The 19,196-nt window shown below is 41.1% G+C and overlaps 2 protein-coding genes across 2 annotated transcripts in view; one reads left to right on the top strand and one right to left on the bottom strand.

Annotated features, from left to right (window-relative positions):
• The window catches only part of LOC138953674 (echinoderm microtubule-associated protein-like 6), a 38,134-nt gene extending 20,586 nt beyond the window's left edge, over nt 1-17,548 (bottom strand). The window contains exons 1-19 of the mRNA XM_070325560.1: nt 17,237-17,548; nt 15,153-15,312; nt 14,619-14,717; nt 13,093-13,347; nt 12,634-12,769; nt 11,838-12,039; nt 11,293-11,430; nt 9,790-10,046; nt 9,080-9,292; nt 8,525-8,692; nt 7,951-8,167; nt 7,363-7,549; nt 6,772-6,877; nt 5,250-5,343; nt 4,767-4,867; nt 2,917-3,119; nt 2,257-2,496; nt 1,671-1,872; nt 68-160 (exon numbers count right to left, since the gene is read on the bottom strand). Coding sequence (XP_070181661.1) covers nt 68-160; nt 1,671-1,872; nt 2,257-2,496; nt 2,917-3,119; nt 4,767-4,867; nt 5,250-5,343; nt 6,772-6,877; nt 7,363-7,549; nt 7,951-8,167; nt 8,525-8,692; nt 9,080-9,292; nt 9,790-10,046; nt 11,293-11,430; nt 11,838-12,039; nt 12,634-12,769; nt 13,093-13,347; nt 14,619-14,717; nt 15,153-15,312; nt 17,237-17,433 — 3,268 coding nt within the window. The 5' untranslated portion in view covers nt 17,434-17,548. The remainder of the gene's footprint in view (nt 1-67; nt 161-1,670; nt 1,873-2,256; nt 2,497-2,916; nt 3,120-4,766; nt 4,868-5,249; nt 5,344-6,771; nt 6,878-7,362; nt 7,550-7,950; nt 8,168-8,524; nt 8,693-9,079; nt 9,293-9,789; nt 10,047-11,292; nt 11,431-11,837; nt 12,040-12,633; nt 12,770-13,092; nt 13,348-14,618; nt 14,718-15,152; nt 15,313-17,236) is intronic.
• A 50-nt stretch (nt 17,549-17,598) lies between these two features.
• LOC138953676 (protein PAXX-like) lies at nt 17,599-19,188 on the top strand. The gene is made up of 2 exons (XM_070325565.1): nt 17,599-17,945; nt 18,271-19,188. The coding sequence occupies exons 1-2, from the start codon at nt 17,707-17,709 to the stop codon at nt 18,647-18,649; spliced, it is 618 nt and encodes a 205-aa protein (XP_070181666.1). The 5' UTR covers nt 17,599-17,706; the 3' UTR covers nt 18,650-19,188.
• Nucleotides 19,189-19,196: the final 8 nt, after the last annotated feature.

Below are 19,196 nucleotides of genomic sequence, written 5' to 3'. Positions count from 1 at the left end.
GAACAGGAAAGGTCTAACAGATCAAGATCACACAGGCGCTGTTGGTTAAAAACTGCAGTGAGCTTACCAGGAGAGAATTTGATGTCAGAGATCTCTTCCTTCCTGTGGTGGAAGGATGCCATTTCTTCCATTGTCTCTGTGTTCAGCACCACAAAACTCCCTGAAGAGGTAAAAGATACCCATTTCACTTGTCAGAAGAAAACATTTAGCCTTGTGTGTGGAGAAATCATAACCAGTTAACCACACTTCATTATTACGAGGCAAGATAAATTATAAACCTTCATATTAAGTTCTTAAGTTGTCTTCACACTCAGCACTGAAAGCGTCTTAATTGTGTATGGATTATGCTGAGAAAGAAAAACGAATGTATCCTACCAAATGGAAGTAAAAAACATTAAATACATCTGTGACAGGGAGACTACCGTCGCCCTTCACAGCAAACTCTGCAGAGTTGTTCGCCTTTGAAGTTGGCAACACCTGTGGATTGTAGAGTTCTGTTTGTGATGGGGTCTGGCGGCTTTTGTCTCTCTGTACGTTCATGGATTCCTTTGCGAATGCATAACAGTTTTTATAGGGCTTAGAAATAAGCTCTAAAATTCTCAATCCTGTTTGATTGGACTTCGCCTCCAAATGTGATTGTGGTGTTTCGGCACTCGGTTACACATCAGTTTTATTTGCCAAGAGGAAGATAATCACAAGTTTTCATTCAAACTACGGCCATCAGTAGATATTATGACATGTACTCTACGATATATATACACAAATTAGTCCATCAGTTGATATAATCACTCTACGACATACAAAAATAAGGCCATCAGTCATCAGTCTACAGTCGAACTCGCTTAAGACGAATCACTGGGGATCGGGAAATAAGTTCGTATTAACCAAAATTCGCATTAAGAGAATTGATTGATTTTTTTACTGTCACAATTTTAGAAGCAAAATTTAAAAAGTCATGTAAAAGCATGTACATGTACATTCTGATCAATCTCCGATTTCATGGTGTCCACCAGTTCTGGTGCATGTACTACCCTGGCCAAGTTTCCTCTCAAGACATCAAAGATACCGCCCCATAGGTTAAACTCCCCATAGGTTAAACTGGTCACTGACCCGGGTGCAGGAAGTGTTTCCTCTCTCATATGAAAGGGGAACCACCTCTCATAGCTAAAACTGGGTCAATGACCCATGGGAAGAAGGTCATGCAGTGTCTATAAAGAAGGCCACCCAGCCATCACAATGGACCTGCATGCCTTTGATCTCGCCTCACACGCAGATCCTTGTAGCCTTGTGACTTTTAGAGACAAAGCGGCTCTGGGGCGATGAAAACGTGTTTGTTAAAGAGGGGTTCGTTATGCATGTCGATCTTGGGACGAGTTTAAAGATTTCGTCATAAGCGTGAGTAAATTACAGACATTATGCATGCTTGGGAATCCAAAAAGTGCTCGTTATAAGCATAAATTCGTTATAAAGAATTCGTTTCAAGCATTTTTTTAAGCATGAAGAAAGAGGTATTCAGTTGGGAACTTAAAACTAATACGTTATAAGTCAAAATTCGTAACTAGCGTGTTCGTTTTAGGTGGGTTTGACTGTATATAATCACTCTACGACATACAAAAATAAGGCCATCAGTCGATATAATCACTTTGCGACATACTGACATGTTCACATACCATCTTTGAGCCCAACAGCAAGAGCCTTTCCATCAGGAGAGAAGCCAGCACAGCGAGCAGCTTGTTTGAGGACCTTGAAGCTGATCAATTGGTGGCCGCCTTCGTATGACCACAGGCGCACACTTCGGTCGTCGCTGACCGTGGCGTACACAGCTTTGGTGGGGTGGGTGGCCAGACCCCATATTTCTCCCTCCTTGTGACCCTGTGGACAAACACATCACAACCATGGGGAAAGATGTTACTAATGTAACTGAGTATGTAAGCACTGCTGCACTGTTCTGCTTTGGTAGAAATTAATTTCTGTTGGCAGAAATTCTGCACAGAAAATAAAAACAAAGCCTAACAAGTAACATAAAATCAAGTAAAATCTATCGGAATGGTCACCAAGCATATACAGAAATTAAACTCAACAGAAGAAAAAAATTATCAGAACATTCTTGTCTGTAAAAAAAAAAAAAATTTAAACAGTAGAAAGAAAGAAAGACACAGTCAAGAAAAAAACCACAAAGAAATAACCAAGAAAAAAAGGATGAAACAAAAAAGCATACCATATGATGCCACAAAGCACAAATTGTAACGTTCTCACCTGTGCTATGACAGTCATGGGTCCTGCTTTGTCTACTTCCAGAATCTCCCCGTTCATGGTCCCAACTAGAATCTTGCCGTGGCCCAACACGATGGCACGCACTGCTGGCGAGTCTACCGTCAGCATGCCCTTTGACCCCTCTGCGACGGCCTCTTTCTTGATGCCGTAGGTTTTCAGGCAGCGCTCGAACTGGTCGTCCCACAGTCCAATCATACCATCCTTGCCGCCAGTCACAAAGCCCTGACAGACACACATTTTGTGATTATAACTTTTGAATCATTTCACCTTTGTCTCAAAATGTTTGTTTACACAAAGTTTTGGGTATATGTCAGCACAATATTACATTAACAAGGCCACACTACCAATAACAGTTATGTGCTATCTCTTTTGTGTGATCAAATTCTCCTTGGAATGGTAGGAGATAAAACAAATACCTTCAGAGAGTGCAACCGTTAAACTGTCACAGAGTGTGATGTCATATAGTACAACATTCTACCCAGCTGCAGGGAGTAAATCATTGCAAAACATTATCCCCTCTATGCTGTCAGCGCAAGTACCCCAGCTATTCCTCTTGTTATTTTATTGCAGAACCACAAAAGTACCAACTGAGCTAAAAAAAAAAATAAAAAAAATCAAATATAAAGAAAACTCAGCACCAACCTTGTCCAAAGAATGCATGGCGAAGACCGGTCCTTCATGAGCCTTGACAACTTTCTGCAGGGAAACTCCGTTCCAGATGAAGACGTTGCCATCAGAACCTCCTGAGAAGCAGACGTCAGCGGTCTTGCCGTAGGAGACGCACAGCATGTCACCTAGCTTGGCAATTTTACCCACAGTGCCTCTGTTGGAGGTGAAACCCCCTCCTGCAGAATAAAAAGAAATGTTTTTCTTCATATAACTGTGATGAATAATGAAAACTAAAAAAATGTAATCACAAAACAAAAGAAGCAGGAAATTGTGTCCTTCAAGCTAATGCATCACTCAGGGCTGCTGATCTATATTTGTATACATCTGAGAAAACAAATCAACAGCTCAGAGTAAGAGGCAAGGCAAGGCAAAGTTTATTGTGAATTGACAGCAGGCTCAGATACATAAAATCAGGTTCAAATTTAAAAGTTAAAATAAGGGAATTAGGTAAAAAAATGGAAATTTTGATCCTCAAAATGAATGACGGAATCTGAATCTATATATATATATACGACTAGTGTCTGTCTGTCTGTCTGTCTGTCTGTCTGTCTGTCTGTCTGTTCGCGATGCACGGCCAAAGTTCTCGGTGGATCTTTTTCAAATTTGGACACCGTATTCAGCTACACCTCGGACACAACCTCATCGATGAGATATTTCAACACGTGCTCTCAGCGCGCAGCGCTGTGCGCGCTGAACCGATTTTTTTGTTGTTGGTTGTTGTTGTTGTCGGGATCCACTACCAGTAACTCTTCCTTATCTTCTCCAGTGTTTTCAGCCGCGATTATCTCCCTTCCTCCGTGTGGCGTCAATCCATATTCCCGTTACTACGTTACTATTTTTAGAATGTCACGATTGCACCCGTAAGTTGTTCTTACTGTAAAAGTAAAAAGGTCGAATCAATTTATAGCCACGCGAAAAATACACTGTCATCTATCTCTATATATTTATAGATATAGATATACATATATATATATACGGCTTCTCTGTGTGTGTGTGTGTTTGTGTGTGTGTGTGGGCAACACCTGGGGATTGTAGAGTTCTGTTTGTGATGTGGTCTAGCGGAATTGGTGTGTCAGTATGTTCAGCTTCCTTCGAGAAGCCATAACAGTTAATCTTAATCCCGTTTGAGTGGACTTCGCCTTCAAAGGTGATTGTGGTGTTTAGGCACTCGGTTACATTTGGCGTCGTCGACAGCGATGGGACTCGACATGAAATGTTCAGGCCACTGAATCATTTTCGTGCTGTTCCCATTCCACCTGGGAGTGACCTAAGTTCATTCAAAGGGGGTCGAGTGTGACAGGGAGACTACCGTCGCCCTTCACAGCAGACTCTGCAGAGTTGTTCGCCTTAGAAGTTGTGGGCTTTCCTTGCATGTACCCGTAAGTTGTCCTTACTGTAAAAGTGAAAAGGTCGAATCAATTTATAGCCACGCGAAAAATCCACTGTCATCTATCTCTATATATTTATAGATATAGATAGATATATACGGCTTCTGTGTCTGTGTCTATGTGTGTGTGTGTGTGTGTGTGTGTGTGTGTGTGGAGGCAACACCTGTGGATTGTAGAGTTCTGTTTGTGATGGGGTCTGGCGACTTTCGTCTGTCTGTATGTTCTGGCATTTGAGAAGCCATAACAGATAATATAGGGCTTAGAAATAAGCTCTAAAATTCTCAATCCCGTTTGACAGGACTTCGCCTTCAAAGGTGATTGTGGTGAACCGCCACGCTGGCTGTCTCTGTCTCGCGATTCACCCCGGCGAAGCCGGGTATTCCTCTAGTGTGATATATGTGCCCAAAACTTTGCTGGGGAACCAAGGTTACATACCTGTCTGGTTCCAGAACTTGATATGCTTGACGCCAACAGTAACCAGCTTGGTGGCATCAAAGGGGTTCCACTTGATGACAAAGATCTTGTCTTTGTGACCCCTTCACATAAAGAACACAGTTTTGCTGACTTGATACAAAAAATAGTGACTGTGAAAGCACTGGTGGTACAATGTATTAGAACAATACAAGACATAGTCATTCCTCCGACTGAAAAAGACAATAATATTTAGAATTGTATACCTTTTGTTATAATGTATAGTTTTCATGTCAGGTCAAAATTCATGACAGAGAGTGCACTGCTTGTGGAATGGACATCAATGCAGAGATTATGTTATGAAAACTGTACACAGCAAGGTTTTTTTAGAAAGTATTCTTACTTTTCTGAGACACATGCACTGTTGTGCTGAAGTCTGAAATCAAGCTAATTTTATCATTGTTACTTGTCACAAGCAAACAATATTTGAAAAACATTGTGATATACCTTGTTGTGGCCAGCTTCTCTCCTTTCTTCCAGTCCCAAATGACAATGCTGTGATTATCGTCCAGACCCACTGAGGCAAGCCGCTTCCCATCAGCTGCAAAAAGAAAACAAATCAATGCACTCAGCTAGTTATAACAAGAAGCAAAATGTGCAACAAATTTAAGGGTATACGTACGATACCCTTTTTTGTGTGAATATAACCCTGGAGCTCATATTTTGATGTACGCTATGTACATCTGTGTATATAGTCTTAGCCTCAACTACCTTTTTTTATTTGGGGGGGGGGGGGGGGGTGGGGGGGGGGGGTGTGGGGGTAGTTGATGTGGAGATGCATGTATAGAAAGGACACATTTTCTTAAGGCTGTAGGATACTTCTGCGACTACGTTGGGGGTAGCCTCCCTTATCGGATATAGAACGCCTTGTTATATATAACAAGTAACTTTACTTGGTAACAGGTAACCCACGCATGAGCCATATCCATATGCAAAATAACGAAATAAACATTCGGAAACGCCAGAAGATGTAAAATATCGACATTTTTTATCAGTCCAATTTAAAACAATAGCTAGAACCTGCATTTACGAGATAGAGTATACCACAAAATATACTTTCCTATTTTTCACACAATAGTCAGCTTGTCTTCTTAGCTCAGTTGTTAGTGAAGTGCGCTAGAGACCATGAGATCGCCGGTTCAAACCTTGCCATGGTCGGTACATTTTTATTTTTTCTTCAAAAATGGGTTTATAGGTGTTAATTCTGAATTCACCAGGAAAATCACTATGTTTTATGTTCTATTTTGTTTCCTAATGCTCTTTTTCAGTTTCTAATCATCTCATTATCTTACTTTTCTAAGTGGAAGATAATATGCACTCTTTTCTGAAAAATGGGTAGGGGGTGGGGGTAGTAAAAGCATCACAGTTCAAAATTTTGCGCGACAAGAGGTGTATTTCTTTTGAAAGTGGTGAAGAGGGATAACTCAACTTGTTATCTAACACTATTTCTGAACACTGTAACCACTTTAACACTTTTAATTTATGTTTGACTGTGTTCCATGCTTCAAATTGGGCTTCAAAAATGGATACAAAAGTTTTTTTCTCCCAAATTCACCAGTAAAATCATTATGTTTGATCTTCTATTTTGCTTCCCTATTTCTCTTCTTCAGTTTGTGATCATCCGATTGTTATTTTATTTACATATTCACAATAAAACATCACAATTTCTTCAGTAGGGTTTGCGTGAAAAAATCTGATGCCTATGCTCAAACTTCAGTCATTATCTTAAAATTTTGTCCGACAAGCACTATTCATTTTGTTTTTTCCTGATAAATCAAACATTGAACTAACAGAAAAAGTAACTTTTAAAACTCCCTAACCACTTTGAAATTTGGCCTCAGGTGTATACTCCAGCCTTAAAATCATTCCCTTGGTATGATTAGTCACTTTCATATCCTCATAACCCTCTGAATTAATAAAAATAATAATCTTTATAAGGGCACACATTATAAATACCCTGGTCACCCACCCGAGAAATCCACAGTGCAGACACCTCTCTGATGCTGGCCTTTCAGAATGGCACCTGTCTTCAGCGTCTCTACGTCCCACACATGGATACTGGGGTCTCGACCAACCTGGTAACACAACACAAACAGATTATAAACCGGGTATGCCTCCACATCTTTCAATGTATGCTGTTACATATCAGCTCACCAATTGAGTCAGTTTGGGGTGTGGACAGCCTTTAAGTTCATAACAACATACAGCAGCAGAATCACTGTATAATTTAAGTTTAGAAAAAGTTGAATTACTAACAACTATACCTTTATTATACTAGCTCCCTGCTTATAGTAGCTGACCCAAGAAAACTTGCAACCAGCAACCACTTCTTTCTAACTCTGAACAAAAAACTAATGAGTGTTTTCACTGGGTAGAGCTCAGGATTTACTGAGACACTTATGACACTTTCAGGAAAGAGCACCTGTAATGAGAGGACACCCAGCTGGTCTCTATATGCTGTCCTCTCCTGACAGGTACCACTGAGACAAGATGAAATGCCCACAAAAATTAACTATTGTACAGCAAAAGTAAAACACGAAAGAAACTAAAAGATATTAACCTGTCCAGTAGCGATGAGATCCTTCAGGGGGTGGATGCAGAGGCAGAGGATGTCATCAGTGTGCTGTGTGTAAAACCTCTGCTGGTTCTTCTCCTTGTTGTATATGATTGCTGCTGCAGCAACGTGGTACACAATCTCTCCCGTCTGGGTGTAGAACAGGTTGTTGCGGCAGTCATAGCCACGGTATCTGTCATGAAGAAACACAGTGTTAACAAGCTCCATTTTATTTCTCGTGAACAGACAAGATTTCTTTTTTTTTATCTCTCTTTTTCAAAAATGACAACAGCAGACTGTATGCACAAAACTACAAACAAGAATTAGTGTCACACCTGTTTTGTTCATACTTTGCACAAGGTAGACTTTAAATCTTTCCATACTCCTCTCAGTAATCTGTATCAACACAATGATTTACCTTCACCATGACTAAAAAGAACAGTATACCACCGAACTGACTTCTGTATGGCTTCAAACAAATTGATACAGATTCTTTTTGATGCCCCCCCCCCTCCCCCCATCCTATTCCCACAAACCATTCAGGTCACCCCTATGTCTCAACAACAAAGCGTGTTAATCTGTTCACAAACTCACCCATGGATGTACTCCAGTTTCAGCCCATCTTCAGGACCCATGTTGCGTTTCTTTCCTGCCTTCATCTCCTGGTGACGGAACTTCTTGATCTGCGCGGCATCCTCGCGGTACACATGGCGACCGTACTTCACCTGTTTCTCTCTCTCCACATCAGAGTCAACTTCTCCGACATCTGACAGATCTGAGTCACTGTCTTCACTGTTTGAGTCAACGTAAGCTGCAAAAGAAAAAACATTCACAGCTTAATGAATGTAGGCTGATGGACTGAGAACGAAGCTATAGACCACTGAATTTTTCAACAATTTCAACCACCCTAGAAAAGATTCTTCTTCCTTTCTGTGTGTTAATCGACATTAGAAATCTCCTTTCAATAACATTTCTGACTATAATCATGAGGAAATGAAAAATATCTTACACAAAATTCAAGGTGTTCAGAGAGACAAATGCATCACCGAATTCAGCAGTATATGCCTCACACTGAGATTTTACAGAGTTGATTGGTTTGTAACTTACAAGCAACTACTTGAACTACAAATCTAACTCGAGCTCAAGAATGATCAGATTCATCTCTCACCATTGTGGATGTCTGGCAAGTCATCGTCGCCCGCTCCCTGAGGCAGCAGACGCCACTGAAAGACAGCGTGATCAGCGCCCCCTGTGGAGATCACTCTGCGCTTGTCTGCCGAGAACCGCACGTTTGTCACATGGGCTGAGTGACCCACATATTTCCTGAACTTGGCTCCTGCAATTCAGACTTATCTTATTACTTACTGAGGAAAAATCTAAAACAGGGAAATAGGGATGTTCTGGTCTGTCAGCAATTTCTGACCTTATAGAAATCAAAACATATTTTCTTAGGCACAAAAGGCGAACAGACTTATTGATATCATTAGCACTGAAAAACTTGCGAGAGGTTGGAAGGTGGGGGTACCCATAGGAATGGAGAGTTGGGGTTTTGATGCCAAATCAAGACCAAAATAATGCAAATGACTATAATATAAATGCGAACACAAGCAATTTTTTTTTTTTAAAGTGTCAACATACAACTATTGGAATCTCCATGTTTTAGGTAAGCACAAAGGAGAAATAACTGAGTACAAACTCAAAATGGGCACTAGCCAAGGCTCACCTTTTTTCAGACATGGGAAGCGGAAGAGCTTGACAAGGCCAAAGTCATCACCGGTGACTGTAACCTGGTGTTCAAATGCAGCGTCAGTGGCATTGACATCATTGGTGTCAGTGTACTTCTCCCAGATTCCATTGACCTCTGCCCCTAGAACTCCGGTGAAGCTCGCCCAGTGAATGCTTTGGATCTCTTCTGTGTTTGTCGCCTGTTTACCCACTGAAATAAGAATATTTTCACTCTACTGCTTGTTGGAAAGCTAGCTGAAAAACAGCAGAGGTACAGCTGGAAAGTCTTTGACTTTACAATACTGCTGCATGTAAAGCATAAACAGAAGTTTTATCAAGGATATGAACACATTCTGGGAACAGTAGGTCGATCTCCTCCAATAGAATTTTCCACATGCAAAAAGAGTAAAAGTTCAAAATGTTAACTGTACCTGCTGGCGGGTGTGACATTCAGTCCCATATCAACAGATCACAGAAAACAGTCGTCTGAAGCTAAATAACTATTAAACGCTGCCTGTTCCTTTTTTTGGCAAAGAGCTGTGAAGGCGAGAGTGGACAAGAAAGAACGTTAATTGGCGACAAACAAGATGTGATGAATAGATCCGACTGAAGCTGTTCCTCTGCTGAAAAGCTCAGGTATTCTAATTCTAAAGCTGCTTAGACCCATTATACCTATCATCTAAAGACAACCATTACTTTCACAATCACCTGGCATCCTGAAGAAGAGTCTTTCACCGGCACCGCTATTGGTTTGCAGGAACCGACTGTCCTGCGACCAGTCCAAGTGAGTGATGAAACTGGAACTGCCAGAGCAGGTACCCACGCGCTTGTAGCGTTGGTCCGTGGCGTAGATGTCCACAAAGTTGTCGTTGGATGCTACGGCCAGGAACTTGCCGCATGGTGAGAACTTCATCTCGTGGATCACCTCCTTGCGGTCTTTGATGTGGATCAGCTCTGACAGGTCCCTGCAGGATCAGAAATGCAAGGATGACATTTCAGTTTAGTTTTTTACATTTAGTCAAGTTTTGACTAAATGTTTTAACATAGAGGGGGAATCGAGACGAGGGTCGTGGTGTATGTGTGGGTGTCTGTCTGTGCGTGTGTGTGTGTAGAGCGATTCAGACCAAACTACTGAACCGATCTTTATGAAATTTGACATGAGAGTTCCTGGGAATGATATCCCCGGAGTTTTTTTTCTTTTTTTCGATAAATACTTTTGATGACGTCATATCCGGCTTTTTGTAAAAGTTGAGGCGGCACTGTCACACCCTCATTTTTCAATCATATCGATTGAAATTTTTGTACAGCAATCTTCGACGAAGGCCGGACTTCGGTATTGCATTTCAGCTTGGTGGCTTAAAAATTAATTAATGACTTTGGTCATTAAAAATCTGAAAATTGTAATATTATTTTTTTTATATAAAACGATCCAAATTTACGTTCATCTTATTCTACATCATTTCCTGATTCCAAAAACATAAATATGTTATATTTGGATTAAAGACAAGCTCTGAAAATTAAAAATATAAAAATTATGATCAAAATTAAATTTCCAAAATCGATTTAAAAACAATTTCATCTTATTCCTTGTCGGTTCCTGATTCCAAAAACATATAGATATGATATGTTTGGATTAAAAACACGCTCAGAAAGTTAAAACGAAGAGAGGTACAGAAAAGCGTGCTATGCAGCACAGCGAAACCACTACCGCGCTGAACAGGCTCATCAGTTTCCCTCCGTTTTGCACAAGCGGCGGACTACGGTCATTGTGAAAAAATGCAGTGCATTCAGTTTCATTCTGTGAGTTCCACAGCTTCACTAAATGTAGTAATTTCTTTTATTCCACTTGCTGGAGTATGTCTACATCTAGTTTTTAAGAAAAAGGTAGTGGATGTAGCGTTCCAGTTCTAAGGCAACACCACTCAAAAGTCTTTTGCTACATTAAGAAACAAGAAAGCAGTCTTCCTCTTAGTCTATAACAGCCTAAAACAGCAAAAAACTTTGACAAATTCTAAAGTAAACAATCCCTTTGAAAGTTATTTGTATCAAAGAGAACAGCAATACTTAACGATCCCTCAAAAATGACAGAAGTTGATAAAAACAAGGCTGACTAATCAAGAGAACATGCAATAGTTATATTTGCAATCAACAGCATTTGAATGACTTGGAGAATCATGAAGAAACAATAAAAGAAATGTAATTCTTCTTTACCTGGTACGCAGCACCATGAAAGATCCATCCATCATGCCCAAGGCGATATGTTGGCCCTCGTTGTCAAAGGCACAGGATCGAACCTTCTGCTCCACACTTGTCCTGGACAGCACTTCATAGTTGCTCATGTTCCACAGTCTGGGAGAAAAAAAATACAGTGCATTAAAAACGCTCAAAAGCTGGTTCTATGCTCAAGACAAAAAAGGCAGCGAAGGTTGGTACTGTCACTTCTTTGAATGTCAATGTTTAATCAAAAAGTGTGTCTGCTCTTTACTATATTCTTGCTGCTTTTTCTGGCTTCATCAGCACCAACACATAAACTTGACACAATTGGCGAAAGTCAAACATGAGGAAGTACTTATAAACCAGGAATCAGGTGGTGGTTGAGGGGGAGACCCTGTGTAAAAGATCGGCATTAGGGGGTCAGAAGGGGTGAGGAAGGCTTTGATTTAACAGCTCAATGACTGTTTCATTTCTTTCATTTGAAGCAAAGTCATGTCTTATCTGACAGACACTGACAAGTTCATAAAAGCATTTCTCCCTACCTGACAGTCTGGTCGTCACTGGCAGTAGCAAAGATGGGTTTCTTTGGGTGAGTAGCCAAGGCCCACAACTCCCCCTCAGCATGGCCCTGAACCAGGCACAGGGGCTTGTCACGGCTTTTAACCTGCACTTCAAAAATCTCGCTGTCCTGTGTGCCGATCAGCACCTGGTCTCCTCGCCAACACACGCTGCGAACACACAGACCTGCAACACAAAAAGCTCTTCAAACGTAGGACAACGGTTTTTTAGAATCAGGTCCCCCAAAATTTGAGTTTTGTCACTTGTACTTTTTATCTTTTGCTGTTGCTGCTGAAAGGTCAAAGAGTTCTGGGGTCGTGATAAAAAATAAAGTTGTTTGGGGAATCGGAAGTCTTCTGTTCTTCCCCAGTGAAAATGTTAGACTTTTGGTACCCAACAACATGCATGATAGTTTTGAAGATTTATTGCAAGCAACAAAACCAGCAATTTCTCTGTCCTTCCCTAGCATGCATGGGTAGACTGTTACACCCATCAAATGCTGTGTTGTTATATAAGAAAAATCATGTATATATATGTCTGAAGTGCCTGCAAAATATCCTGCTCCAAGTTCAACGCTCCATACTCATCAGCTACACTGAGTTCAACCTGTGAAAGAAAACGTTTACCAAACTCCCCATACAATTAATTTGTACACAAACATTCCTAACATAGTTTTCTTTATGTACAGCATCAACCGTAATACCATGTGAATACACCTACACATACTGACAACTTGCTACAGTTTTCATGCACTGAAAAAAGCAGGAGCAGGAGCCATACCTTTGTAGCCCCCAGGTGCGTTAACCAGGTTGAAGGTGGTGATGTTCTTGAAGTCCAAATCCCAGAGTTTGGCGGCGCCATCTTTTCCACCTGTGACAAAGCCTGTGTCACCCATGTCCATTGTGTAGACTGGGCCCTGCAGAAACAAGCAGAAAAAACCCGGTGGGTGTGATGAACGGGGTAGATTTACAAAGCGCAAAGGCACAGGAGTGAGTTTAGGGCTCAAATGATGTTGACTATGTACACACCCACACACACATGTACAAACACACACACACACACATGTATACACAGAGAATTGTTCAACTGAAACATAAACAATCCACACCCACGCACACACACACACCCACACACACAAACATTGGTGCAAATGTCCAGGACAAAAAAACATATCTCCTGTAAAACCATCTAAAATCTATTCCAGCCTCAACCCCACCTTCCCTCTCCAAACACACTTACACCATGAGCTGCTGACACCACCCTCTCCAAGTTATTCTCCCTCCAGATGTAGACATCTCCACTGAGCGTGCCAGAGTATGTGGCGCCATCAGAACCAAAGGCCAAGCACAGCATGGTCTGGATCTCGCCTGTCTTGCCAAAGACCCCTTTCTTGGGTGACAGCGTGTTGCCACAGAGCGACCAGAACTTGATGTGTTTGACGCCACAGGACGCGATGGTGTTGGGTTTGAAAGGATGGAACTGGATGTCAAACACCTTGTGCAGAGAAGAAAATAAAACCAGAGGTTAAAAATTATCTCAATCCTTTTTTTCATTCAAAATTTAAGCATAATAACCATTTTTGTCTTTATCAGTTTACCACCACTTAGATCTAGGTACACAGCTCCTCAGCCTGTTTATTTACTCACAGTCATCATAGCAAACCTGGTATGAAAAAGAAACAAGTCGCGTAAGGCGAAAATACAACATTTAGTCAAGTAGCTGTCGAACTCACAGAATGAAACTGAACGCAATGCAACGCAGCAAGACCGTATACTCGTAGCATCGTCAGTCCACCGCTCACGGCATAGGCAGTGAAATTGACAAGAAGAGCGGGGTAGTAGTTGCGCTGGGAAGGATAGCACGCTTTTCTGTACCTCTCTTCGTTTTAACTTTCTGAGCGTGTTTTTAATCCAAACATATCATATCTATATGTTTTTGGAATCAGGAACCGACAAGGAATAAGATGAAAGTGTTTTTAAATTGATTTGGAAAATTTAATTTTGATAATAATTTTTATATATTTAATTTTCAGAGCTTGTTTTTAATCCGAATATAACATATTTATATGTTTTTGGAATCAGCAAATGATGGAGAATAAGATAAACGTAAATTTGGATCGTTTTATAAAAAACATATTTTTTTTTTACAATTTTCAGATTTTTAATGACCAAACTCATTAATTAATTTTTTAGCCACCATGCTGAAATCCAATACCGAAGTCCGGGCTTCGTCGAACATTACCCGACCAAAATTTCAACCAATTTGGTTGAAAAATGAGGGCGTGACAGTGCCGCCTCAACTTTCACGAAAAGCCAGATATGACGTCATCAAAGACAAAATTTATCCAAAAAATGAAAAAAACGTTCGGGGATTTCATACCCAGGAACTCTCATGTCAAATTTCATAAAGATCGGTCCAGTAGTTTAGTCTGAATCGCTCTACACACACACACACACACACACACACAGACAGACACACACACACACACACACGCACATACACCACGACCCTCGTCTCGATTCCCCACTCTACGTTAAAACATTTAGTCAAAACTTGACTAAATGTAAAAAGGATCAAGAATCAGTGTCAAATTTATTTAGGAAATAAAACATATCATATGCCATGAGCAATCTAACTCAACTGGCTGAGAAAGCTGTTCAAATGCATCCATAACCTCACAGTTTATAACCAATGCATCTGTAAATGTGACCAAATAATTGTACACATTGCAGCAGCTAAAGTGACAAACATGATGTGACTGTCACCTTATCAGAGTGGCCTCTGGCTGTAGCGATGATCTTGCCTTTCTTCCAGTCCCACACGTTGATGGTGGCGTGCTGGTCCATTCCCACCGACACAAGACGCTGCAAAAAATGGAAATATATCATCTCACACTGATGCATCCAAACCAACATGTATGGTATTATATATATGAATATTTGATTTTGGAGTTGTGGATAATGATCTCCCCCTTTTGTGGGATAATTCTGGTGAGCAAAGTTGGAAGAAATTTTGCGAACAATCTAAATAAAGCACAAAGCAAATAAATAAATAACGATGAGATATAAAAAACCTGAGTCATACCTATGTTTTTAAATCTTTTAATTTAATAGGCTCAAAACTCACAAAACGACTGGACAAAGAACGAGCAGGTGCAAAGCTGATAGCACAACTTTATTTAAAAAAACCCTGAAAATTACACATGTATACTCTAATCATCAAAAGCCTGCAGTAAAAAAAAAAACTATTTTTTTTAGATTTACAGAGTTGCAACAACAACAAATAATAACCATACTTACATTGCCCTCCTTATCAAAGCCCACTCCTCCCACACCATTCTGGTGACCATCCTTGAGAATGGAGACTGTGTCAGTCGTGTTACTGTCCCACACACAGATGTAGGGTGCTTTGCCGATCTGGCCTGTGGCCACCAGCAGTCTGTCTGGGTGAAGAGTGAGGCTGCGAGCACATAACATTGTTTTAACATCAGTTTTGTTTAATTAGTTGAATGAATAAATAGTGATGAAGCTAAATTTTTATTATGGCTTTTTTTCTCCATACATGCTACTGTGTGATAGCCTCTTGCATGTGGGAGGGAAGAGAGAGGGACTTGCACAACACTAGACTGACTGGCTGAACTTTATTTCCAAAGAATAAAAGGTTTAAGGCACACCACCTAGCTGGTCTTACAGTCTATCCCTAAACAAATAAAATGTGTATTGTAAACACAAAAACAAATAAAGACAAGAAAAACACAAATGCTAAATGCACTCAGAATAAACAAATACAGAAAAGTTAGAAAGAACACGAGCAGACGAAACAAAGAAATAAACAAACAACAAAACAAGGTTCAGGGTGGGATGATTAGGCAAAAAAAAAAAAATTGTCTGTTTAGGGTAACCCGACCGACCCTATCGATTTGGCGCCGACCCAACAACTTTTTTTTGATTTCAAAAAAAAAAAGAAAAAAAAAGAGGTAAAAATGCTAAAAAGAGACATTTGGCGTTTCATTTACACACACACACAAAAAAAAAAACAAAAAAAAAAAAAAAACCTACCTACCTACCGACCCTACTTTTTTTGGTCATGTTACCCTAAACAGACAATTTTTTTTTTTTGGCCTTACAGGGCCCAGTGGGATATATACCTAATCCCAAAATTTTTTCTCAAGTACTGAAGTACACAAACACCCACTTTCGATGACTGCCAATTAATATGTCCATACAATTGTACTAAGCGCAATCAAACAACAACATCGTCAGCAAGGCAAACAAGACCCTGGGGTTCCTGCGGCGCAACCTGAAGATCTCATCAAGATCCGTGAAAGAGCAGGCGTACAAGGCCTTTGTCAGGCCTATCCTGGAGTACGCCTCGTCAGTATGGGACCCGCACACCCAGAAGAACATCGACAAGCTGGAGGCCGTCCAGAGACGAGCTGCCCGATTCGTCTGCAACCGCTACCACAACACGTCAAGTGTCAGCCGGATGCTGGACTCCCTTGGGTGGCAGTCTCTGGAGGAGCGCAGGAAGCTTGCCCGCCTATCGATGCTCTACAAGATCACGAACAGCATCGTCCACTGTCCGGGCATCAAGTCGAAGCTGGCCCCTTTACCACCACGCCAGCGAAGAGGCCATTGCCAGCAGTTCGGCCTCATCACCTGCCGCACTCAGTATCGGAGTGCCGCTTTTCTACCCAGCACAGTGAAGGACTGGAACTCTCTACCAGCAGCTGTCGTCGAGGCCCGCACTGTCGACACCTTTGTGTCGCGCGCCTCGCACTAAACCAGCAGCCACTGTGACTCATGTCCCCTCCCCCCCATACTCCCCAACCTGTGAATTTTAATGGACTTTTGGATGCTGGAAACGCTGCTTTATTGGACTTGCGCAACATCCCATCAAGAGCCGAAATAATCACTACTGTTGATTGTGGGCAGTAATGGAAAGACAAGACAAGACAAACATATTTATAACCCATATAGACAGGAGAAAAAAACAGGCTCTTAGCCCATGCAACTTCGTGTATTTAATAGGTTACTAATAACCTGTGAGAAAATTAAGCTAGATTAGTCCAGCAAAACTGGTGGGAGAATGATTTTGTTTATAAGCAACAGCTATATACTGCTTGCATTAAATTTCTTAAAATAAATTTCACTGCAAGCCCCAAAGCATCAGGCAGAAACTTAAAATCCAAAGCAGCCCTTGACATATTGATTGCAAGTCAAAACTTGCGGCGTGAAGCTCTGCAATACTTGTAAATCATTAATGAAAACGGGTGTTCGACCACAGCCTCGAGACGCGCCTCGCGTCAAAACTGTAGAATTAAGGAAGAAAATGCAAAAGGGTTCACATTTTTCAATGCATACAGTTGGAGACCATTTCTTACCTCACTATGTCATCGTCATGTCCGAGGAAGAAGCCCTGCTTATGATCTCTCACGTTGTAAACAATGCCCACGCCGGCTACAAAATAGACCAGATCCTTGTTTGCGTTATAGAAAAGATTATTGCGGCACTGATGACCTCGGTATCCATACACCCACTCCAGACGAAGCTGGCTTTCTGGTGCAGTTTTGTCCGCCATCGTGCAGATGGTCAGAAAGCTCGGTTGCTGTGGTAACGTGTAGCGACAAGTTCTCCTCTTGTCAAAGCATTTCTGCCGCCGCGGCTATTTTGGGATCTTTGCGCATGACCGGATGTTAGGGCACTTGTTTTTTGTTGTTGTAGTCTTGGCTTGCCTGCAGACCTATAGCTCAGCTTGAAGCCATGGACTACCGAGACTAAGAGGAAGAGACTGTGAGGCGTCTGCTCCAGTTTTGAGCTGGCATTGCGCTTCAGTTACAGCAAGACCAAAAGTATGACTGATCTAAAAAGCACAGTGAAGAATTGTGGCGCGGATGCCATCCATTCAGTTGTAGAAAATGGTCGACAGAAATTTCTGTGTTTCACAAGGCTGCCAGAAGCAGACGATGTTTGGTTTGTGGTAGTGTCTGATGGTGTAAACGTTTGGAGAAGTGAATTTGACGAAGACGGAATGGAAGCTCAACGTGATCTTGTCAACATTAGCACCACTGAGGCTTTTCTGACACGATTTAAGTGAGTAATGTAAATTTTACAATGCACGCACACACACAGGAGCACATAATGCAGCCATTATTATTATATCCAAGCTCCAGCGGGGACAGAAGTGTATAAGAACATCAAGCTGTGAAAACACTGTCTGTGGGCACAAAAAGAAACATGTCCCATTCCTGCTTAATACATAAAGTACAGAAAAAGGTAATGCATTGGATGAGCAGATGGAAGGTTCTTGTCCAAGACTTCTTGCCCAAGACCTTTTACTAAACCATTTTCGTCATGTATGATTTTCATTGGTTGTAGTTCTTTACACTGTTTTGTTTTTTTCTCTCTCACTTTGCAGGGATGGATTTGCAGCAGGCGAGGTGTCTGTTGCACGTGTGGGTACCAAGATGTCACTGACAATTGGAAAAGGAGCTGCAGCCATGAATCTTGACCTGTACGAAACAACGGCAGCAGACAAGAAAACAGAGCTTCAGACAGTGTTGTTCCGCTTGGCAGAGCAAACGTCAACACTGGAAACCAAACTGTCAGCTGCTAACCAGTCCCTGGAGAAACTGAAGGCACAGAAGACAGGCCCCAGTGGTATGAATGCTTTGATGGACCTAGGTGCAAAGAAAATAGGTGCTCAAGCCAAGGCCAAGCCAAGAAAAACTGGTATGAGTGTTGTCAACCCAGCCAGCAGAAAGCGAAAGGCTGCTAAAGGTGTTGTGTTTGACTGAACTGACAGGCACATTTCTTTACACTGTTATGCAGATGTTTTCACCAGACATTTTCTGCAAGTTGCAGAAGTTGTTGCTGAAGTCATATATATATATATATATATATACTTTGTCAAGACAAACTATTAGATGCAACACCTAGCAGGGAAAAACTGATTGAGTTGAATACAGGAGCTGATGATTCAGTATCAAAACCGGTATTGATAATACACAATCAGGGAAAGTTTGAAACTAAAAGTACTTTTTTTCCCTCAGTTGTTTTGTATTTGATGCCTCGCGTCAAATCTATCAAAGACATGACAAATCATGTGTAACCCACTTTTTCATTTTGGGGGAGGCCTGAGGTGGGGATTAGGGAGGTGTGCGGGTGTAAGGTGAATAGTTGATCCAAATTTGAATGTCTAGTTGACCCTCTTTGTGGTTGATAGGAACCATTATCTTTTTATTTTTATTTTTATTGTATGTTACAATAATTTTGTTTTATACCCATGTTTTGAATAGTGTATGTGAAAATGAAATAAATGTATGCATAATTTTTATCAGAATT

This window comes from Littorina saxatilis, linkage group LG17 (assembly GCF_037325665.1).
Source record: "Littorina saxatilis isolate snail1 linkage group LG17, US_GU_Lsax_2.0, whole genome shotgun sequence".
Taxonomy (NCBI): domain Eukaryota; kingdom Metazoa; phylum Mollusca; class Gastropoda; order Littorinimorpha; family Littorinidae; genus Littorina; species Littorina saxatilis.
This window is presented reverse-complemented; position numbering and strand designations above follow the sequence as displayed.